The sequence below is a fragment of the Panthera uncia genome, assembly GCF_023721935.1.
Source record: "Panthera uncia isolate 11264 chromosome B3 unlocalized genomic scaffold, Puncia_PCG_1.0 HiC_scaffold_1, whole genome shotgun sequence".
Lineage (NCBI taxonomy): Eukaryota > Metazoa > Chordata > Mammalia > Carnivora > Felidae > Panthera > Panthera uncia.
The window spans coordinates 73,081,613-73,097,449 of record NW_026057582.1 but is presented as its reverse complement, the minus strand read 5'-3'; the positions used below and the strand labels follow the sequence as shown (position 1 = coordinate 73,097,449).

The 15,837-nt window shown below is 39.5% G+C and overlaps 1 non-coding gene and 2 gene segments (V, D, J or C); 2 read left to right on the top strand and 1 right to left on the bottom strand.

Annotated features, from left to right (window-relative positions):
- The first annotated feature begins 4,768 nt into the window (after window positions 1-4,768).
- LOC125908825 (T cell receptor alpha variable 13-1-like) lies at window positions 4,769-5,744 on the top strand. The segment is given in 2 exon segments: window positions 4,769-5,034; window positions 5,197-5,744. Coding segments are annotated over 2 exon segments (387 nt in total).
- Window positions 5,745-9,109: 3,365 nt separating this feature from the next.
- On the bottom strand, window positions 9,110-9,215 carry LOC125910488 (U6 spliceosomal RNA). The gene has a single exon (XR_007453999.1). It is a non-coding gene; the product is annotated as a U6 spliceosomal RNA (small nuclear RNA).
- A 256-nt stretch (window positions 9,216-9,471) lies between these two features.
- Window positions 9,472-10,429, top strand: LOC125908830 (T cell receptor alpha variable 14/delta variable 4-like). The segment is given in 2 exon segments: window positions 9,472-9,633; window positions 9,801-10,429. Coding segments are annotated over 2 exon segments (357 nt in total).
- The last annotated feature ends 5,408 nt before the right edge of the window (window positions 10,430-15,837 follow it).

Genomic DNA, 15,837 nt, shown 5'->3' with positions numbered 1-15,837 from the left:
TCTCTGACCTCAGCCGTAGCAATTTCTTACTTGACACATCCCCAAAGGCAAGGGAATTAAAAGCAAAAATGAACTACTGGGACCTTATGAAGATAAAAAGCTTCTGCACAGGAAAGGAAACAACCAACAAAACTAAAAGGCAACCAACGGAATGGGAAAAGATATTTGCAAATGACATATCGGACAAAGGGCTAGTATCCAAAATCTATAAAGAGTTCACCAAACTCCACACCCGATAAACAAATAACCCAGTGAAGAAATGGGCAGAAAACATGACTAGACACTTCTCTAAAGAAGACATCCGGATGGCCAACAGGCACATGAAAAGATGCTCAACGTCGCTCCTTATCAGGGAAATACAAATCAAAACCACACTCAGATATCACCTCACGCCCGTCAGAGTGGCCAAAATGAACAAATCAGGAGACTATAGATGCTGGAGAGGATGTGGAGAAACGGGAACCCTCTTGCACTGTTGGTGGGAATGCAAATTGGTGCAGCCACTCTGGAAAACAGTGTGGAGGTTCCTCAGAAAATTAAAAATAGACCTACCCTATGACCCAGCAATAGCACTGCTAGGCATTTACCCAAGGGATACAGGAGTACTGAGGCATAGGGGCCCTTGTACCCCAATGTTTATAGCAGCACTGTCAACAATAGCCAAATTATGGAAAGAGCCTAAATGTCCATCAACTGATGAATGGATAAAGAAATTGTGGTTTATATACACAATGGAGTACTGCAGGGCAATGAGAAAGAACGAAATATGGCCCTTTGTAGCAACATGGATGGAACTGGAGAGTGTGATGCTAAGTGAAATAAGCCATACAGAGAAAGACAGATACCATATAGTTTCACTCTTATGTGGATCCTGAGAAACTTAACAGAAACCCATGGGGGAGGGGAAGGAAAAAAAAAGAGGTTAGAATGGGAGAAAGCCAAAGCATAAGAGACTGTTAAAAACTGAGAACAAACTGAGGGTTGATGGGGGGTGGGAGGGAGGGGAGTGTGGGTGATGGGTATTGAGGAGGGCACCTTTTGGGATGAGCACTGGGTGTTGTATGGAAACCAATTTGACAATAAATTTCATATATTGAAAAAAAAAAGATTGTGGTTTCCAAGGGTTAAGAGAAGCAGGAGGGGTGAGCAGAGCACAGAGAATATTTAGTGTAGTGAACCTACTCACTATGATACTACAGTGGTGGATACATGCCATTGTACATTTGTTCAAAACCATAAAATGTGTAACACCAAGAGTGAACCCCTGGTAAACTGAAGACTTTGGGTGATACAATGTGTCAACATAGGTTCATCCATTGTGAAAGGTACACCACTGCCACGGGGAAGTTGATAATGAGAGAGGCTGTGCGTGTGTGGGGGCAGAAGGGTAATAGAAACCTCAGTACGTGCTTCCTAAGTTTTCAGTGAACCCTAAAATAGCTGAAAAAAATGAAAACCTTTAAAAAATTAAATTCAGAGACATGAAATGAAGAGTTAAGGCATTTTAGAAAAATGGTTCTACTAGAAACATTACCTAATGAGCCTCCTTTTGGAATAAAGATCTCAATCGCTTCTCAGCCTTTGGCTAAGATCAAGTGTGAATGAAGATCTCAAATTTTCCTTTTGAATCAATCTTAAAAATTATATAAGCAGCCCTGGCTGGAAATTTTGAACCTCCATACTAAACCTTCAAGGAGAAAGCCAGAATCCAGAAAGTAGTTAGGCTGTTTTAAAAAGTGCTTCTTGGGGCGCCTGGGTGGCTCAGTCGGTTGAGCGTCTGACTGCGGCTCAGGTCATGATCTCACAGTTTGTGAGTTCGAGCCCCGCATCAGGCTCTGTGCTGACCGCTTGCTCAGAGCCTGGAGCCTGCTTCAGATTCTGTGTCTCCTACTCTCTCTGCCCCTCCCCCGTTCATGCTTTGTCTCACTGTTTCTCAAAAATAAATGTAAAAAAAAAAATTTTTTTAAAAAGTGCTTCTTGCTTTCCATGTTAGTAAGCTCATCCACCTCCTCCAGCCTCTCTCAGTTGCAGAGATTTTCTTTTCTTCATGTGATATATATGTATGATATGTAATAGATTTATATAAGAAATAGGTCTCCAGAAGAACATCTTGCTTACCCATGGAGCCACCTGGATCTCACTGCTTATGATGGTCTTTACACTCAGTGAATAAAGTCCCATTTGATTCCATTTTTGTATGGATTTAGTTCCCCTTGATTCATTATTGATCTCATGGAAGAAATGAAAACCCAGATAGGATCTCATCTGGGGACTGTGTCTCTGCTAATGAAGAGGTCCCAGTGTTGGTTAGGAGAAACCTCAGACCTATGAGATCACATATGGTTGTGGAAATAATCTTGGGGTTCCACAATGCATGCAATTTAACCCCACACTCACACAAGTCCACACTGCTCTCAGCCAGTCCTCAATAAATATTTGCTGTGTTATATAGTATGAAACAAATTTAAAGCTGGAAGAGCCCCTTCGAAAGGGTTTTTTAGTCCACTTCATTTTACAAAACAGAGGCTGTATCCAAGGGTACAGTATGGAACAATTAGGTGGTCAAAGAGCTGGGAGAGAAAGAAACCACTTTGCTCATTTCCTTCCCCTGCCTCCTTGCTGCATGATCATTCTCCTGGGTAAAGAGAAAGTATCTAATGCAAGTCCAGCCACTTAGATCTCTGCAGTTTGGGTCTGTGAAAGCCATGGTCCAACAGTCTGATCGCCTGAATGGAGAGCTGTAATTTGTGTAAATATCTGACACCGTGGGCAGGAAAGGAGACTAAGGCTGAGCCACTGTTGTTCTACCTGCAAGCTCATCCTCCACTCACTGGTTTCTGGAGGAGGGAACCGAAGGTGATAGTGTCATCTGAACACCTACATGCATTTCTAAGGACTTTCCCCCAAGTAGCAAATATATTTATTATCCCAGGTGGGTATGCCTTGAAGGCAGGATGAGTATAATGAGCATAACTCACACATTGTCTACCAAAAAAGATCACTGGATTTGGAAGACTTCTGGAGCTGGGATTCCATGAAGATGTTTGATGAAGGTTTTCTAGGCCAACACTCTGACAAGAGGTAAAGCAATATTCTCTGAAATAATCATGGAGTTGGGAATTTTGTCCAAGAGATGGCTGTATCTATCTGTGTTATAGTCAATACATGGAAGAACATTATTCGTATGAATGCTCACATTCAGAACATCACATTCAGTTCTGTGTGTCACACCTCAAAAGTGCCTATATTGACCTCAGTGTCTAGATCCGAGAAAAGGGAAATTTGACCAGGGAAGAGTTTGAGAATTCTCATTTTATGGGGAATGGGTGAGAGAATGAAAGATTCCCCAAATCAAGAAGTTTTACACACAGAAAAGCACATTTTATATATACCCATATATTTACATATTGAGTTGGTGTTCTTCACCATAGCTGTCTTTAAACCTGAAGGATGGGAGATATGGAAGGAAGATTAGCTTTATTCTTTTCATTTCAGAGGATCAGTGAGTATGAATCATAGAAAGGAGCTTCCACTTTTGGAAATGAAGTGGTTTTAGTTTCCCAGAAACCATTTCTTCTGATCAATCCTTTAGGGCCTGTTTCCTTTTGGTACTATTCCCTGAGCACATGCAAGATTTAGACTTCCGTGGATTTATTCTCACAGAGGTCATCAGAAAATTCCAAGACATTCAAGTTGATGAGAAAAGGTTTAGACAGAGGGAAATAATTCTGGAAACTCATAGGTCCAGAGAACTTTATCAATGAATTTGGGGAGAGAACACTGTAGAGGAGTTTAGGAGAAAAATAACAGAGTATGGAATGTGAACCAGTGATGACCAGGAAGGGGAAGGATGACACAATAGTTGGCTAATACTTTAGAAGGAATTCTACTGAGTCCATGAGTCGGTAATTGCATTTTAAGACATGCCATCTATCTTGATTTGAGAAAATGAAATCAGTTCAAGGATAAAGTCATATGTGGTTATATTTTCTGAGCGTGCAGCTTGATGTTTGCTCAGCACGTCTAGTCTGTCTTTCAATACTTTGCAGAATATAAGACACATAACATTCAAATAGATTTCTTAATAGCATGTCAGATTTCTTTATGCAAATTAATCTAATCTTTGGTCAAACTGTTTCCTATAGTTGAAATATTAATAAGTAAGTGATGGAAGTTATCTCCCTGCTCCCTTATGATTGAAATTTGGTCTTCTACTTTTTGTCACAGTCATCTTACTGAGGGAAGATTCCACATCTGACTGTTGGTACTGTCAGTCCTCTGGGAATAGCAAGGTCATGGGCCAGACAGCTCGGACAAGCAGAGACTGAGATAAAAGTTATCTTATTTGAAATATCAAATGATATTCTCTCTTTTACTCTAATCTTTGGCTTGCATGTTCCTTTTAGGAAAGTTTTTCTCCATGACAGACAAATGAGGCTGGTAGATTTGGCAGAAAGGGAAGGTTTTCTATGTTCTTTGTTTAAGACAGTGAATCATGATTCCTTCCTCGTTTTCAAACATGTACATGAGGCCCATCATTGAATAAACAGCAACAGGATCTACTCTTTTGAACTTAACAGTGACTCAGTAGTGTGCAGAGGTATAAATCTTAATGTTTACATTCTTCCTGTGCATCTAGTCTCTGGTCTAGGATGTAATTTGTTTGATGTATTGCTGCCATTAATGCGTCTGAGTCCCTCAGAGGCACGGGGTAGGGGAAGAAAGTTTTCACCAGTGAGTTCAGTATAGATGTGACCACAGGAGGGTGCACCTGAGCTGCCGCAGACCAGGCGGAGGGTCCATGGTAGAGCATCTGCATGAGCAGGTCTGGCAGAAGCACAGTCGTCTTCTTATTGGCTGGTGGACACGTGGGAAACCACTCTGACTGATGCAGGAAAGAAGGGTGGGCCGGTACTAGAAGTAGCTGTGCTGGCTGGAGTTGGCAATTCTGAAAGTGATTGTAATTGTAATTGGGAGGAACCATGAGGACATCCGAGGGGGCTTTCATCACGCTCTTGTGGCTGCCACTGCACTGTGAGTTGAGTGTTTATGAGAAACAGAGTAATTAGTGGATAGTCTTGAGAAGTCAAGACTGACTTTACTCAGGTTGCCTCCAGGTAGTGGAGAAAAGGGGAATTCTGAAGCGTAATAACGCGGGAACTGCTCTCCTTTCTCTGACCTTTTCTTTCTGCACAGGGCTCAGCCGAGGAGAGAATGTGGAGCAGAGTCCATCCACCCTGAGTGTCCAGGAGGGAAACAGCTCTGTTATCACCTGTAGTTACTCAGACAGTGCCTCAAACTACTTCCCTTGGTATAAGCAAGAACTTGGAAAAGGTCCTCAGCTCATTATAGACATTCGTTCAAGTGTGGCCAAAAAAGAAGACCAAAGACTCACTGTTTTACTGAATAAGACGGCCAAGCATCTGTCCCTGCACATCGCAGCCACCCAGCCTGCAGACTCAGCTGTCTACTTCTGTGCAGCAAGTGCACACTGCGTCCCAGACAGCTGCTGCCTGCACCCAAACCTGTGACTGGGCAACCCCTGTCCTTTGACACAGAACTTCAAGTAGATCGTTTGTGCTATTGTTTGTCTGCAGGCAGAAGCTAATGTGTTAGACATTAAAGCATAACTTAAGACAACTGGGATCGAGATGACCCAGACAGGGTTAAAACATTTTCTTGGATGATTGCTGCTCAATGGAATTCTTGAAGGGAGTTAGTAAAGTTTTATTTTGAAATTCAGACTTTAAATGTGAGTTTACATATGGTATTCAGATGCCTTTCTTATAAATAACCCCTTAGTACTACTATTTCAGTCCTTACTATGGGTGAGATGGGCATTTAAATGTTGTGTTTCAAAGCAGCATTTATTATTTTTCTGATTTTATTATTTTTCTGATTGACATTACATGTCAAATATAGAAATACATAAAGTGAAAAATATGAAAGTCATACTTCTATAATCAGATATTATTGCTAATATTCATTTTAGTGTTAAAAAATTGTATTCTGATTAGGAACATGATTTTTTCACTTAATATAATTTGATTTGAGCATTCCTTCCATCATGTTTTCACCTCTAAAATCTACTTTATTTTATTTTTAATGTTTTATTTAACATCTGCTTTACAATAGCTCTGTGAAATATTTTAATTAAGTACAGTTTCATACTAATTTTCTTCCTCTGTATTTGGGGCAAAATTTGACAGCCATATATGTGATTTGATCACTTTCTCTTTCAGAAAATGTGGCATGGGTTTTCCTTTAGAGCCCAGTGATGGTGTCTATTATTTGTGTGTTTGAGAGAAATTAAGATAGGGAATGACTTGACAATATGAACTTAAGATAAAACTCAGAAATCTATTCTCATTTACAAAATTCTCTAAGTATCTGTTCACAATTACTCTCCCATAGAATTTAGAAGACAGAATTTTGTATTTCATTCACTGCTGTATTCGCAGTACCTAGCACAAACTTTTTCACATAATAGGCTATCCGTAGATGTTTTTTTTTTTTAATTTTTTTTTTAAATTTATTTCTGACAGAGAGAGAGAGACAGAGCATGAGCGGGGGAGGGGCAGAGAGAGAGGGAGACACAGAATCTGAAACAGGCTCCAGGCTCCGAGCTGTCAGCCCAGAGCCTGACACGGGGCTCGAACTCACGAACTGTGAGATCATGACCTGAGCCGAAGTAGGATGCTCAGCCGACTGAGCCACCCAGGCGCCCCAGTAGATGTTTTTTAAAGAAAGAAGGAAAGATGAATTCTGCTACTTAAACATACTTTTAATCAAATTTTTTATGATGGAATTAAATGTATAAATTGATTGTGAAAAATAAAAGTCCTTAATGTGTATATCTGATTATTTGTTTCAGAGCGTTCTGTTTCTTTCCATTTATATGTCTTCCTTTCTTAATAAAGCTCTGTGGTTTTAAGATAATTAAATGTATTCTTGGACTTGTAATTTTGTGTTATCATTATAATTAAAACCGTTCTTTCTGAGGCATATGGGAAACATTTTATATGCACTTATTAGCCGCCTCGTTAGTGCAGTGCACACAAAGGCATTTGGACTAATGGTTAATGTAGAGACAACTTGTTCCAAACCTCCCTGAGTCAACTTCACATTTGATTGAATTAAACATTACTAACCACAGTCTTTTTTTTTTTAGGGAGAGAGAGGGTGCAAGTGAGCAAGGGGCAGAGAGAGAGGGTACAAGTTGAGGGGGGGGGGTGTAGAGAGAAAGAAGGAGAGGGAGGGAGAGAGAGAGAGAAGCAGGGCTCACCCAGGACTTGTGTTTTACCAAGAAGCGGGGCCCGAGCTCACCTGATGTGGGACTCGTTATCAAGCTTAGTGCAAATATTCTGCAACCAAATTGGAATTATTAAACTTTTCCATGGATTGGTCTTTATGTTTTTTAAGAGGTGCTCGGGGCACCTGGGTGGCTCAGTCGGTTACGTGTCCAACTTCGGCTTAGGTCATGATCTCATGGTCCGTGAGTTCGAGCCCCACGTCAGGCTCTGTGCTGACAGCTCAGAGCCTGGAGCCTGTTTCAGATCCTGTCTCCCTCTCTCTCTGACCCTTCCCTGTTCATGCTCTATCTCTCTCTGTCTCAAAAATAAATAAACATTAAAAAATTAAAAAAAAAAAGAGGTGCTCACATAAGGACCTTAGTTGGAAACGTATGTGTAGCGTGATGGCCTGCTCGGGCATTTTTCCCTAGCTTCTACAGTGTCTTTTGTATCGTGATCTTTCGTCATTATGATAAAATTTCTTTTTAACATGAAGACATCAATAATTCATGTATTTGCTGTTCCTTTCTTATAAGATACATGAGCTATGTGAAAGGGTCAATAAAAGAAAGTTAAGGAATCTCACTGTCTTTATAGTGTTTGGAAGGTGTGAATACTTTAAAAGCATATTGACTGATACTGACTACATAATTTTTTTTGGAAATTGACATGCCCAAAAGATATCCATTAGTTCAGCCACTTGAATTAATGTTGCTTCTGCTAAGTGATTGAATTTTATAAAGGATTCTGGAGTGGTAATTGCATGACCAGTCTGGTATTGTCTCTTTCAATGTTTAAGATAAGATTATTAAAAATCTATTAATTCAGAATCTGGTCTCAGAGTGTCTGACAGATTTACCCTGGATATGGACACTTCTTGAATGACACAAGTGCAATCATGAGACTCCCTTCATTGAGAAATGTGTTAGAGTTGAGTAATAGGAGGAGAAATTAATAATATTTCACATTTACTCTGCCAGCTGGTAGAAAAACATTAGGTGTTTATAGAGAGTTATAGTCTATCACTTAGAGAGCCTGACAGTTGTACTCTATGTGGTTCTATCATATTTCATGGAGACTGCAGTACAAATTCTGAAGATGCTTCAACCAATTTAGCTGAAGCTATAATGATTTTGAGACAAGGGTGTTAAGTCTTTGCTGCTGTATCAGGAAGTCAACAGTAAGAGGCAATGGATCTTTGCTGTTTGCCATGATGTTGAAAAATATCCTTAGGACACAACCTTACTTTTAATCTGTGCACACAGAGAAAGTCTTATCACAATCAATCATCATATGGTCAATAGTCTTGTGGAGGTGTATGGTGTCACCTAGGGTATATTCTTTTCAGAACTGAGCATACAAAGTACAGGGGCTTACTGTGGTTCAACTGAGGTAATGGGAAAAATATAAATTTAAACATTTGATAATTAATGAACAAACTCTGATGTCTATTCTGGCCTTTCTGAAACAGAGCTGAGCTGTTAAAACTAAACAATGTAAGAAGGAGACCTCGGTGACAGGATCTATTATCTGAGGGCTTCAGTCTAAACCTTTCAGCAAAAAGTGATTAGATTTTTCAGCCTTTGGCCCCAAGAAAGGCATCTGAACAGACATTGACAGTGAGGAAGAATACTGGCATACTAATAGGTAGATTGAAAGAGCTACAGTTAGTCTAAACATTTTGCCTTCTTATCATAAAGTGATTTATTTCTATCTTACGTGAAATAACATAGTGTGAGCATACATGATTCTTACACCTTTTTTCATGATTCTTATATCTTATGCTGTTTCCATAATACATTACATGTAGTATTTTTAAAAATATAGACTACTTCATGAATTTTCACATCATTCTTGCACACAGGCCACGCTACTTTTCTCTGTATTATTCTAATTTTAGTATATGTGTTCCCAAAGTGACCCTTAGTTGTCATATTTTTTAAGTAAGTGCCTCCCACCCACTTTCATCACAGATGCGATGAATGAACATATTATAGTTAAACCATCAATCCTCATTTCAATATAAAATTTTACTCATTCATTTTCAGATGTGACTGTTTACACATTAGAGTCACTGAATGCAAAAAGAAGTCTGGATAATGAGACTCTCAGCTGGTACAGAGAGAAGTGTGACATGACCCACACTACTTGCTACAGGAAACCTCTATTTCCTGTTCTGGGGCAACAGCAGCACATACCCAGCCATCCTTCCCTCACCCTGGCAGGCTCCCCTCACAGTGCCGAGCTCTGAAATTGAAGAAGACATTTCCCATCTAGTGGAAAAACTCAAACATGTTTCTGTCCAGCCTTCTGAAGGTGGTAATGGCTTCAATGTGGCTGGGTAAGGATGGCCCCCATTGTAATGTTCCTCCTGTATGACCTAAAAACAGGGGACATAAGTGGTGTCTTGTGGGTACCTTGGAAGGGAGGGATAATAGTGTGTAAAACACAATTTCCTTGTGCCAGATGACTTATTCTGAAACTCTGATCCCATGTTTTTTTCTTCAGGATCCAGTATTTCCCAAAAGGTAACTCAAGCCCCACCAGCGATGTTAGTACAGGAGAAGGAGGCTGTCATCCTGGAATGCACATATGACACCAGCGATCCAAATTATAGTCTATTGTGGTACAAGCAGCCCAGCCGCGGGGAGATGATTTTCCTTGTTCGTCAGGATTCTCACAACCAACAAAATGCCACAGAAGGTCGCTACTCATTGAATTTCCAGAAGGCAAGAAAATCCATCCATCTTGTCATCTCAGCTTCACAGCTGGAGGACTCTGCAGTGTATTTCTGTGCACTCAGGAGCCCACAGTGAGAGGCATGCTGGAGGGAGGTGTACCCAAACCCCAGAGCTCTTGTAGATACATCCACCTGTTGTAGGGATCAAGGCAGGGAATTCCATCCTACACAGGAAGTGGCTAAGGCTGGGGCAGCTCAGATGGAGGGTTAGAGGGAAAACCTGACTCTAAGAAAATACCTCTCTAGATAAGAATTATCATTCATCAAAAACATCCTTACCCCTGAAAATTTGTGTTGAAAGGGTTTATTGAAAACTAGAAAAGCCACGATAAACAATTTGCCATTTTGCAATTAGATTCAGCTGTGAGAATTGGCTAAGTAAATTCGGAAACATTTGACTCAAAAATCAGTAAAAATGTGTGTGAATTGTTGGATTTTTCAGGTGAATTTTATTCAGTAAGTATATCTTGAATATATATTATGTTGCAGCCATTATTTAGAATAAGGAAGGCCATGGAATGTTTCTGTGGTTTTCCTTTTTTTGTTTTATGTCACGCTGGTTTATTCTGCTTAATGACGTGGTTTAATTAGGTTTGTTTACTGTGAGTCAACTGTACTTACATGTATTTTCCAAGGTGCCTACTCTGCGACATATGTCTGTACTATTGCTCATCCCATCTTTTTAACACACCTAGCATTTATGTCCTCGATTTGCATTCTGGAGGTTTACCTGCTTCCCAACAGTGTTATCTGCAAATGATCATGATTAGTGGCTCTTAGGGGGGACCCTGTGAAGTAGCAGGGTGTGAATTGTCCTCTTTGTCTGTTCCCACCCTTTACTTCAAAACTTTTTCAAAGGCATTTTTCCCAGCACATGGCTCAGACTGCACACTTCTGAGCCCTCTTTGTTTGATCAATGTTCCACAGTCCAACACCACTCCTTCTCTCCATTTTCCTCCTTCCACCTCTAACCTCATTTCCCCAGTGCCTTCACATTCGAATGGTAATGGATGGTTGATAATTGGTCTTGCATTGTAACACTCTTTTATATTTGTGTGGAAAGCAGATGGGTAGGGTAGAAATCTTAACAAGAATCTCTTTAAAAAATTTTAACTAAAAAATTTTACCATTGTAACATACATTTATACCAGTTTAACAATTTTTAAGTGTACAATTCAGTGGTATGAAATACATTTACATTGTTGTTCAACAAGCACCACTATCCATTTCCAGAAATCTTTTCATCTTGAAAAACTGAATATTTGTACTCATTAAACAACAGCTCCATCCCTACAGTCCTTGGGAACTACCATTCTACTTTCTCTTTCCATGAGTTTGACTATTTTGGACACCTCCTAGAAGTGGAATTATGCAGTATTGGTCATGATGTGACTTTCATTTTACATAATGTCTTCAAGGTTCACCCATGTTGCAACATGTGTCAGAATTTCTATCCTTTTTCAGGTTGAGTAATATTTCAGTGTATGTCATACCACATTTTCTTTATCCATATCCATCTTTTGCTGCACCTTTGGGTCTTCCAAAGCAAAACTTTCCTTTTGGTGGAAACAGGAATTTATAAATGTCTCAATGTTTGGGGTTTATGGTGAAATTCTTCCAATTTTTGAATGTATACCAGAAGTGGAATTTATGGATCATAAGGCAATTTTATTCGAAATTTTTTGAGAGATGGTGTGTCTGGGTGGCTCAGTCAGTTTGAGTGTCTGACTTCGTCTCAGGTCATGATCTCACAGTTGGTGAGTTCGAGCCCCACATTGGGCTCTTTGCTGTCAGTGCGGAGCCTGCTTTGGATCCTCTGTCCCCATCTCTCTCTGCACCCACCCCCCACATGCTCTCTCTCAAAAATAAAAAAAAAAACATTTAAAATAAAAAAATTAAAAAATTTAGAAACATTTATACTGGTTAATTGGATCAACTATGCCCTTAGATGCATTATCACAAGCAAGTTTCAAGGATCAGAGAGAGAGTAATCACTAGTCATGAATGAAACTCCAGTATCCCAGTGGTTCACAAAACTCTAGAAGAGTTTGTCACGCCTACTACGGTGCATTGCTTAAAGCAGGTATCTAATAATTGCTCTGAATGGAATGGTGAGGCCCCTATACAGGAGTCAGCTCCTGAACACCAGTTTGAGTATCCTTTATAAAAGATTTTCTTTCCTCTTTTGGTAAAAGAGCCAAACCTGCAATTATTTAATTTGCTTTATTAGTTTCACTTGCCTAAATAACTTATTAAAGACTGTCTTAAAATATTCGAAAGGTTTGGGAAGAAGTCATTTTGCCACCCTCTAGTCTCTCAGATTTCTCTGAAAACAATGTATAGTGGCAAAAACACCGAACAGGTTTTTGCTAGACTTCTGTGTTCAAAACTGTTAGCTCTGCCATGAACTTTCTTGATACTTTTGAACTTCATTCCATTATTTACAAAATGGGAGAGTAATATTTTCCTTAATATTTTGTCGTGACAATTTATCAATAACGTATCCTAAGAGATTGACAAGCTTTTTTTATGAGGGTAATCTCATTAAATACAGAAAAAGCATTTGACCAAATTTAGATCCATTCCTGATTGAAACTCCCAGTGAATTGGGAACTGATGGGAATTTCCTCAACTTAAAAAAGGAGTTCAACAAGATACCTCCATCACATGTTATACTTGATGGTGAAAGCCAAATGCTTTCTCCTTGTTTTGGAAATAAGGGAAAAAGTTTGGCTCTCACCACTTGTATTTAATATTGAATTAGAGGTTCACAAATGTAATAAGGCATGTGGAAGAAACAAAAGACATACAGTTTGGAAAGGAAGAAGTGAACTTATCTTCATTAACAGACAGCATAACTGAGCAGAAAATGCAAGGGAATCTACAAAAAAAACTACAAGGACAAATTGGTTTAACAAAGTCAAATATACACTTACCATATGACCAGCCATTCTACTCCCAGATATTGACCCAAGAGAAATGAAAGCATATGTCAATAAAAAAATCTTTTAGGAGGAGGAACCAAGATGGTGGAACAGCATGGAAGTTTTTTTGTGTGTCTCACGTCCGTGAAATATAGCCAGACCAACACTAAACCATCCTACACACTTAGAAAACTGATTGGAGGATTAACACAACAATCTGCACAACCTGAACCACAGAAGTCAGCAGGTATGTGGCGCGTAGTGGTGAACTCGGGGAGAGAGAAGCTGCGGAAGGTAGGGAACTGCTTTTGCGGGCGGAGAGAGGACGGAGACTGGGGATGGGGGGAGAATACGGGAAAATCACCCCTCCCCAAAAACAGCTGGAGAGAAAGTGGAAAATTGGAAATAGCTGCAGGGTATTAAACTAAACTAAAAAGGGAGAAAGGAGAAAGGAGAGGGTTTAAATGCCATTAAGACTGTAAACAAGGGGAGCTCAAAGGCTGAAACTCCGCAGCTCCCTACCTGGTGGCGCTCTGGTGGGAAGGGCGAATCCTCAGGAACAGAGTGGGGTCCGGGAGGTTCTCGCGGTCCACACAGGGAAAAGCGGTTCCACTGCTGGAAAGACGTTTGGTAGAGACGGTTAAAGCCACCTGGTCCCAGCCGAGCTCAGAAAACGGCCACATTCGCTGGTGCTGGAACAAGGTCGTTACAGGTGAAGCCTGGTACCAGATGTGTGTTGTGATTTTCCATAATCCCTGAAAAGCTGCTGCTACGCTATCTCATGAACTTTTTCTGGGGAGGGCTGGCACCTGGCCACAGTCTCAGGGCACCGGCAGCAGCAGGGTCCAGCAAGCATTCCTGGGTGAAGCTGGCATTCGGCCACTGTTCGGTGAGACCCTCCCGCAGAGGGGCAGAACAGGTCAAAGCCACAGTCCGTCAGAAATAAGGGGCCAGGGAAAAGAGCCGCATCTGAGACAAAACTCAGGAGAGAGGTACTGCCTGGGGCCTGGTCACGGAGAGTGAAAAAGTGGGGAGTGGATGGGAGCTGAAGACGAGGACCAGTGCACGAATGCTGATCCGGGAGAACAGACTGGGTGGCGGGGTGGCGCCATTTTTCACCGCTCCAGCGCATGCGCATGCGCATACGCACCGATGTCGACCGCAACAATCCACCCCAGTAGGATAGCAGCGCCATCTAGTGGAGAGCAGAGCTATTACACCGAGCCCTGCCCAACTGGGCCAAATTGGCTCAAGAACGCAAACCTCACCGCGACTTAATCTATGGACTATAAAGAGCTACATGGACTGACCTCTAGGGGAAAACGAAGCAATTTCAGTCCTACTTCAATCTGTTAGCAGGTTCATCTATTCAATTTTCTTTCTTTTTTTTTCTTTTTTCTTTTTCTCTTTTACAATTCTTTTCTTTTTCTTGAATACAGAAAGAGAAAAAATTCATTTTTATTAAAAATATTTTTCTCTAATTTTTATTACTATATTTTTTACTTTTGTGTAAATTTTTTTCAAATTCTTACTTCGATCATTCTATTTTAGTCTACATCAGTGTATTCACCTTTTCAAATTTTCAAACAATTTCCTTTTTTTCTTTTTCTTTTTTCTTTTTCATTTCTTTTCTTTTTCTTGAATGCAGAAAGAGAAAAATTTAATTTATGCTTTCAATTTCTATTAAAATATTTTTATTTAATTTTTATTACTATATTTTTTGCTTTAATGTAATTTTTTTCAAATTCTGTTTTACTTCCATCATTTTATTTCAGTCTACTACAGTGTATTCACTTTTTCAAATTTTCAAACGATTTCTTTTTTCTTTCTTTTTCTTTTTTAATATTTTTCTCTTTTTCATTTCTTTTCTTTTTTCTTAAATACAGAAAAAGAAAAAAATCATATTTATTTTTAATTTTTATTAATATGTTTTAATTTTTTCTACTATATTCTTTACTTTTGTGTATATTTTTTCAAATTCTATTTACCCCATCATCTCATTTTAGTCTACTTCAGTGTATTCATTTTTCAAATTCTCAAACGATTTCCTTTTTTTCTCCCCCCCTCTTTTTTTCCTCTAATCTCCCAAACCACTTTCAATACCCAGACCAAAACACACCTAGGATCTAGCATCATTTATTCGACTTGTGTGTGTGTGTGTGTGTGTGTGTGTTTAATTTTTAATTTTAATATTTTTTAAATTTTAATTTTCCTTTTAATTTCAATTTTTCTACCTCAGTAATTCCTTTTCTCCCTTCAAAATGACAAAACAAAGGATTTCACCCCAAAAGAAAGAGCATGAAGAAACGACAGGGATTTAACCAACACAGATAGAAGCAAGATGTCTGAGCCAAAATTCAGAATCACGATAATAAGAATACTAGCTGCAGTTGAAAATAGATTAGAATCCCTTTCTTCAGAGATAAAAGAAGTAAAAAATAGCCAGAATGAAATTAAAAATGCTATAACTGGGATGCAATCAGGATGGATGCTGTGGTGGCAAGGATGGATGAGGCACAACAGAGAATCAGTGATATAGAGAACAAACTTATAGAGAATAATGAAGCAGAAAAAAAGAGGTAGATGAAGGCAAAAGAGCACGATTTAAGAATTAGAGAAATCAGGGACTCATTAAAAAGGAACAACATCACAATCATAGGGGTCCCAGAAGAGGAAGAGAGAGAAATAGGCTTAGAAGGGTTATGGGAGCAAATCATAGTGGAAAACTTTCTAACCTGGGAAAAGACACAGACATCAAAACCAGGAAGCACAGAGGACTCCCATTAGATTCAACAAAAACCGACCACCAACAAGGCATATCATAGTCAAATTCACAAAATACTCAGGCAAGGAGAGTCATGAAAGAACCAAGGGAAAAAAA